At 42.2% G+C, this 7,539-nt stretch overlaps 1 protein-coding gene across 1 annotated transcript in view; it reads right to left on the minus strand.

The window, feature by feature from the left end:
- The window catches only part of pabpn1 (poly(A) binding protein, nuclear 1), an 11,816-nt gene extending 4,618 nt beyond the window's left edge, over nt 1-7,198 (minus strand). The window contains exons 1-6 of the mRNA XM_010767115.1: nt 6,736-7,198; nt 4,523-4,631; nt 3,777-3,844; nt 2,217-2,323; nt 1,158-1,245; nt 520-710 (exon numbers count right to left, since the gene is read on the minus strand). Of these exons, the coding sequence (XP_010765417.1) occupies nt 520-710; nt 1,158-1,245; nt 2,217-2,323; nt 3,777-3,844; nt 4,523-4,631; nt 6,736-6,870 (698 nt within the window). The 5' untranslated portion in view covers nt 6,871-7,198. The remainder of the gene's footprint in view (nt 1-519; nt 711-1,157; nt 1,246-2,216; nt 2,324-3,776; nt 3,845-4,522; nt 4,632-6,735) is intronic.
- Between the last annotated feature and the right edge of the window lie 341 nt (nt 7,199-7,539).

The raw sequence follows: 7,539 nt of genomic DNA on the forward strand, positions 1-7,539 counted from the left end.
GCAATATTTCAGTTGATTTGAATGAATCCAGAATGTATGACATTTTTCTTTTTTTTTTTTAAATTGCATTACAGAAAATAAAGAACTTTATCACAATATTCTAATTTTCTGAGTCAGTCCTGTATATGCCACTATAAAGTTGAAGACAGGATTGAATTTGATTTAGGTTCCAGTTTGCGGACACTACAAACAATGGCGAACTAATAAAATATTTTATAATTGTAACATTATATACTTCCTCATCGTGTTATTGTTTTTAAATACAAGCAGAATACTTTTGAACCATTAAAGGAGAAGTAGCTGTAGAATAGCAGCCTTATCTTAGTTTAATCTGTTCTGTCTGTAGAACAAATAAATAATAAATATCTACAGGTCTATGTAAATCATTTTGCCCTCCTGGCTGGTCATGATAATCTGCCTCGTTCGTCCTGTCCTTAGAGAAGCCAACAGTGAGTGAGGTGCAGTGCATGTAGTGTTCTCCCAGGGTCTCAGAAGAGAGGCGTCTCGGCGTGAGCTCACCTGAAGGCCCGGCCTCTGCCTCTGGGTGGTGTGTATCCACTGTAATAGCGCGCCCTCGACGAGAAGCTTCCTCCTCCGCCGCCTCCACCTCCTCCTCCGCCACCGCCGCCTCCACGTGACCGGAACCGAGCCCGTGGAAAGCCGCGGTCTGTGGTGCTGATGCCGGGTCTGTTTGTTCTCTTAGCGCCCACCTGAGGAGCGGGGATTCAGGAAGAGTTACAACAATGAATGTGACCTTATAAAAAACAGATTTTAGGAACGCTGCTTAAAAATTCCTGATCATTATTGAGAGATTAGGTTTATCTCAACTGTCTTTTTTCCGACTTGGAAATACAAGATATATTAAGGTTTCTGGTGTTTGTATTCCAATCATGTGCCGCTTTGGCAAAGGCATATAAAGCCATTCCACTCACTGTCAATATAGGTCAAATATGTTACTTCGGCTACAATATATTGAGTTCAACAATTCACAAGAAGTGAAGTGAAAAAGTTACAGTTTTTAGAACACAAGGGATAAACATGCTTAGGCTCATTTAAGAGAAAATGAAAGTAACCGTGAATGTCTTGTTTCCCTTTCACAGCGTTCACACTTGTCATTACAACCTTAAACTGCTGCAATCTCAATGAGCGAATCTTACCTTTATCTGCCTTCCTCTAAAAAGGGACTCGTCCAAAGCCATGGCTGTCCTAACAGACTCTTTGTCTGAAAACTCAATATAGGCAAACCTGAAGAAAACACAAATATTAATCAACTGGATGTGGAAAACTTGATTTGCTTCATCTTTAATAAATAGTAGAATAAATGGGATCTCAGTTGTCTTCACTTGAATCTATGTTTATTAAAACACAAAGACTTGGTACAGCATGTATGTGTGGATGGTTATAACAAAAACGTTCCCATCAGCTTTATTTGCTAACCTAGATTCTTGAATAATCACTGCGTGTGGGAGGAACAGTGTCCGTACCCATTGGACCATTTCTAATTCATGTCATTGGAGTCGGAACATCTCTGAGGCCTTTATCTCTACTTCCAGACACCCAAAACGTCCTCCCATTGAACATGTGAAAAGGACTCTGCGGCCCAAACACAAATGTTGAAGTGGTGCTTTTGTGTGATTCTTTGTTAAGAAACTCACTTTTAGTAATCCGTCCAGTAACTAATTGATTTGTCATGAAAATTGCATGACTGTTATTTAAAAATAATACTAAGAGACTTGATAGAATTAACGCTTGTTTTTCAAGGTTATCACAAATATCTGAATTGTTAAAGGTATATTATACTCTGAATAAAGCAATCTCTGGTGATCTAATGCAAACAGTTTAATGAAAAATGTATGATGTCAGCAACGGATACCAGATTTGTGTTATCTGCTAAAAAAAAAAAATGTAAAGTAAAAGTGAAAGCGCCACTCACAAAATGCTGTCAGTTGTTCAAATCTGGTCCCAGCGAAACATTACTGTTGAGCCCTGGCTTTTTTTTAACAAAAGCAATCACATTCAACCATCCAGCTTTATTGAAACTTCATGATTTGTATAGATGCTTAATGAGAAGGAAAAAAAGCTGTCTACCCAGAGCAGATTTTTTTCCCCCTCTGCCAACAGCGTGACTTTGGTGTATTTGATATACAACTTGGGATCCACCCCTCCACTGATTCAAACACTGCATTATGAGAGACAGTATTATGATGGCGTGTTACCCTTTGGGATGCCCTGTGTATTTGTCACATAGGATGGTGACTCTGTTTACTGAACCGCAGCCATGAAAGTGAGCCTCGAGCTCTTCTGCCGTGGCACCATAGTCCACCTGCAGAAAGACGAGATAGAAGGTTAGACACCGAGAGCTGCATCACCACTTCTTAAGCATATGCACATATCATCAAGATTCATTTTTTATAAGGATATGCTTCATCGTGGACATTTTGTGTGCTAGTCTTTAAGGCATATCCACAAATCTTTTACATTTACAGACTGATATAAACTAGGTCAAATGTTAAAAATGGATAACAAAAACTCTACACATCATCAAATCGAGCCCAAATACATTCATTGTTTTTTTAAGTGTTATTAGAAATGAGAAAATGAATATCTTCTAGAGTTCAGTTACTCCTTTACACACAGCTTTGACTCATTCTATGGCATGCAGCCCTAAAATGGTTTGTGTTTAAGGGGCACCAGTGTTTAGCTACCTAAAGGAAACACTAGAGAAGTATATGGGTTCCATTGCTGAGATTTAAGACACTGTAAATAAAACAATTGTTGCCAGGGTGCTTCCCGCAGCTTTATGGCAGAGTAGCAAAGAGAAAACCATTTACCAGAACACCCACTGGGGACAGAGTGAAAGACCCAAACAATGCTCTTGGGAGTCATTTTCTAGCAAGAAAGGGGCTGTGAATACAATATCCCAGAGCTACCACCACCTAATTCCAATTAAGCATTTGCTAGAGGAAGGACACACAATCTCAGCGCCATCAACCAACCAGCCAACTGTGGGTATAACATGAACGAGGCTAATAGATCTGCATAACTCTTAAAGGTGGGGTAGGTAAGTTTGAGAAACCGGCTCGAGATACACTTTTTGTTATATTCCATGGAATGCTCTTAACATCCCGATAGCAATGAATATCTGAAGTGCTTTGACAAAAGATCCATAAAAAAATGTCATCTGTGGAAGCCGTAGTACTGTAAAAAGCACGACCAATCATTTTAGCCGGCCCGGCTAAAATAACAAACTTATCTCGTGCCCTCATTGGTCATGTGTGCGTTCGTGTGTGTTGGAGGAGGGGCTCTGTAGCGGCCCGTCCACACAACGGCGTGCGTTGAAGCTTACCGGTGGGCGTGTCTGAAACTCGACCAACAACCAATCACATGAATCTCCCGCCCCTGACACACAAGCAGCGGTTTGATTGGCTAGAGCTTGTACTGGCATATGATTCGATTGGCTGNTTAACTTTTGCAGCGAGTCACACCAGCAAAGCTCCGCTTCCCAGAATGCAGTTCGGCAAAAAGTGACGTCACCCCATTCAAAGTGAAGCTTTCAACGCACGCCGCTGTGTGGACGGGCCCGTAAGGAAGTGGCAGATTTTCTCCGGTTGTGTATTTTCAAATTCTAGCGCACTCGAGCTGGTTTCTCCGAAATTACCTACCCCACCTTTAAGTAATAATTATGTGTCAAAACCATTAGAATTGATTTTCCGTGATTTCATAAGTTGCAACAGAAAATGTGGCCAAAATGGCATCTAACCGGGACCATTACTTACGTTTCCGACGTAAATAGATCTGCCATCTGCTTCCATCTTTTCCTCGATGGACATGATGACAGGGCCGACTGCACAGGGGAAAGAAAAACTTTATATTTTAAGTGCATTTACAATGTTAGGTCCATCAAACTTAAGTCCATTATCTGAAATTGGTGTAGGGTTCCAAGTGATTTTTTAAATTTTGTTTCAAGACTATTTGTGAAGTATTGAATTTTTCCCCCTATTCACTACCATTCTCTCTGATGTTTGCATTTCTGCAGCACTATCAAACCTTTAAAGATGCACATTGATCTGCAAGTTGGGCCTTAAATAATTGATGCACAACATTTGTATGGAAACAGCCTTCAAATAGCAGACTTGGGCAATGCTATTACACTACTCTACTGTATTATTAAATCAAGTGTATCGCTAAGAGACAAACAAACAGGCTTCATTTAACAAAGCCATGCATCAAATATAGATTTAGATGTCAAACCTAACAAAGGTACATGCGGAGGGATTAATCACAGCTTTGTACACTCCAATAATAAATAAGTGAATATCTTAACACACGTTAAAATGTTAAAACTGTAAATTGGGGTTACAGGCTGAAGAGGATTCAATAGTTTAATTTCTTATGCGAGTATTGTGATGTTCTTTCATTATTTTGACGTCAATTTATTTGACAGTAGGGGAGAAATTGAACATGTGGACAGATTTGGAGAGGGAAGAGGCTTCCCAACTTACAAAAACACACACAAACGCACCTGGTGGGGGGCTGAGATTCATCTGTTTCTCCACCTCGTTCTGGAGCTCCTTCAGCTTCTCTGCCTCTTCCTCCATCTCTCTCACCCGGGCTTTGATTGCCTCCAGCTCCTGCAACACAAACAAATCCATCAGTTCATTGTGAGTTATTACAAGTGTCATTATCACTTGATATAGTGGATGATAAAGGTATGCTACAGGGAAGTGGAGGTGCGGCGTTAGACAACTAAAATCTCCAACTATTAGTAAATCCAGGTAATAATAGTTTGATTAAATCATAATGAAACCAGTGAAACCGTTAGCTGCAGCCCTGCAGGAAGATGGCAGAGGAGAAGGAGATGCTGCACATGTGAAAGTGATGCTGTAGTCCTAACATGACCTCAATCTAAGGAGAACCAAGTATGTGTGCTGATTCTGCCCAACTATAACATTTGAACACAAGTAAATCATACCAATTCCAGTACATAATTTAAGGCAATGGAAATATGTGTACATATGCACTATACATAAAAGTGAATATGGGCCCTTTTTCTCTCAGTTATAAAGACAATATTTCTGGCTGACATGTCTATGGGTTCATGCATGTGATAGACATTTGCATTTAATTTATGTTGACAGTGAACATGTCAATTGATAACTAAATGTATGTGCTGCAGCTCTAATACAACTGAAATTCATTAGTCTTTTAGGAGACTCAGCTGGAAATATATTTGGGCCAGAGACACTGATGAGGTCTGAGGAATAAAGACATTGTGGAACCCACAAAACAATCACTGCAAAAAGAAATATTCCTATAGTAAACTGAGATATGTCCTCACGCGGGAGTGGACCCCCCTGTCCAACAGTGGTGCACTGCAGCACTGTGGGATTCAGTCCAGCTCCATCTAGGCCTGAGCTGACAGGATGTGTAATGTAAAGGCCCTTTGTACAGCAGGGTGCAGTGACACAGACACCCATATAAAAAGCAGGGTATTTTCACTAAAGGAGAGTGGGGGGGCTGCAGAGTACACCACATTCACACGGCATGTGATGTACCCCATCATTTCTTAGCTATCCACCCTTTAGCCACATGCATGTGGAGATCATGGAAGAGGGGAAGTAATCCACCTACATGGCAAGATTGTATAAAAAAAACCACAACACGACACCTTGGGTCTTATTTTTGTTGTCGCATATTCAGTGGAAGCTCATCCAGTCCCCTCTCTTCTCTCAGGCTTGCAAAACATTGAAGGATGCAAACCCAGCCCCTCAAATACCGCAACCCCTGCGTTGCGTGCCGCGCTCTCACTGCCCAACAGACAGCAATGCAACATCAAAACCCACCTGGGCATGCTGCAAATACATAATCATGGATTGTGCACGAGTCTGCAGGTGATGAAAAAAAGAATAGACAGCCTGACTTGTTTTTTCATAATGGATCTTGTGTCCAACTGATGCCAATACCAACCATCTGACAATGAATGACAGCGATGACCAGGCAGGTGCATGTCTGTCTCCACCCCAGCTTTGTTAAAATTAGCTAGCCTGATAGCATGTCAGGCTCCTGTTATGGCAAAAATAATCTAGCTAGCAGGTTTAAAGTAGTTGAAGGTGAACAGCCACATGTTATATCGTGAGTACGGTTGACATGTCCCTTGGTCATTTTAGCTGCAGCACTTAATATTGGTGCTTGTGATAAGCTAATGTTAGCCTGCTGATGCTATGCCAATTGTGTGTGCACACACCGGTTTTTTGTAATGCAGCAGCAGCAGCCTGCACAACTGGGGAAATACACATATAAAATAAATCATTACCGTAAGCAGGTAGCCTTCTCAAGCAGGTAGAATCGCTCAGCGGCGGCTAATGGCGACGGCCTCTCCTACCCTCGCCCCTGAATGTCTCCTGCATCTCCGTTTCACATTTTTTGAGACGAGGATTCCCCCCCCTCAACAGCTCGAGCTGCTCCCTGGCGCAGAGAAACTAGCGCCGCTGTTGCGCCAAGATGGCTGCCGACACAACGCATGTCACCACCCATTTATACTGCACTGCGTGAACCACAATGGTGGTCAATATAGACATGGCGATAGCAGTAATGCACAATGCATGTGACCCAATATTCGTGTACTAAATTGACACATGTATCGCAGCTTTCACTACCTAACTTACTACGCTTTCGCCATACCGTAACCCGGTAACCATGTGCGCTCTCACAGTTGAAACAATGCCCTTCACTTACCGGGTCTTCAATCGAGGCCTCCCCCTCTTCTAACCCCGGTTCTTCATCACCGACTCCCGGGTCTTCCAGCTCGGGATGTCCGGGGTCTGAATCTAGTAGAGATTCCTCCGCCAGTCCGTTACCGAACTCCGCCATCGTTCCAACTGTACCGACGCTCCTCGTGGCCAAACCAACGTTGCAGGCCCCTACTCACGCGCAAGGGGGTAGTGAGCGGGGCGGCGGAAAGAAAAAAAACGGCGGAAAACGCCGCTTAGTAAAGTTAAAATGGGGATTAAAATGCTAGCTACAGTTCCAGCCACCACTCAAACAGCACCCCACGATGAAAAATAACTGCCGTTTCACTCGATACCTTTAAGCATAAGTCCTAATTAACGTCAGAGAACCTAGTTTATTTACTTAAATGAGTGTATAAAAAAGGCGAGTGGTCTACGCGGAGCGGCGGCGTCCCTTCAGTTCAGAAATGGAAGCCGGGGGCGGAGTCATGTATCACTGCGGGCGTAAAACTCTCAATCCTATTGGTCGGTGCATTATTCTGGACGTTCCTTTTTTTTATTTCTGCCGCGTTCCTATTGGATAGTCAAGCAGGATTTTCCGGTTCCCAAATAGCATGTGTGCTTTTAATTGGATTAGGTTTCTGTCATTCATATTGGTTTTGGTGGTTCGTGAACTGGCAAGGGAAATTAATTCCAGGCACACTGTGTGTAAACTGTAGTCATATAAATTGTCTCCTCCAGTGTGACCTGAGTGACCTTTATTTGAAATATGCCCCTCTTGTAAATGTACTTTTTTATATATTATTAATTT

This window comes from Notothenia coriiceps, unplaced genomic scaffold, assembly GCF_000735185.1.
Source record: "Notothenia coriiceps isolate Sejong01 unplaced genomic scaffold, NC01 NC01_scaffold00004068, whole genome shotgun sequence".
NCBI classification, from domain to species: domain Eukaryota; kingdom Metazoa; phylum Chordata; class Actinopteri; order Perciformes; family Nototheniidae; genus Notothenia; species Notothenia coriiceps.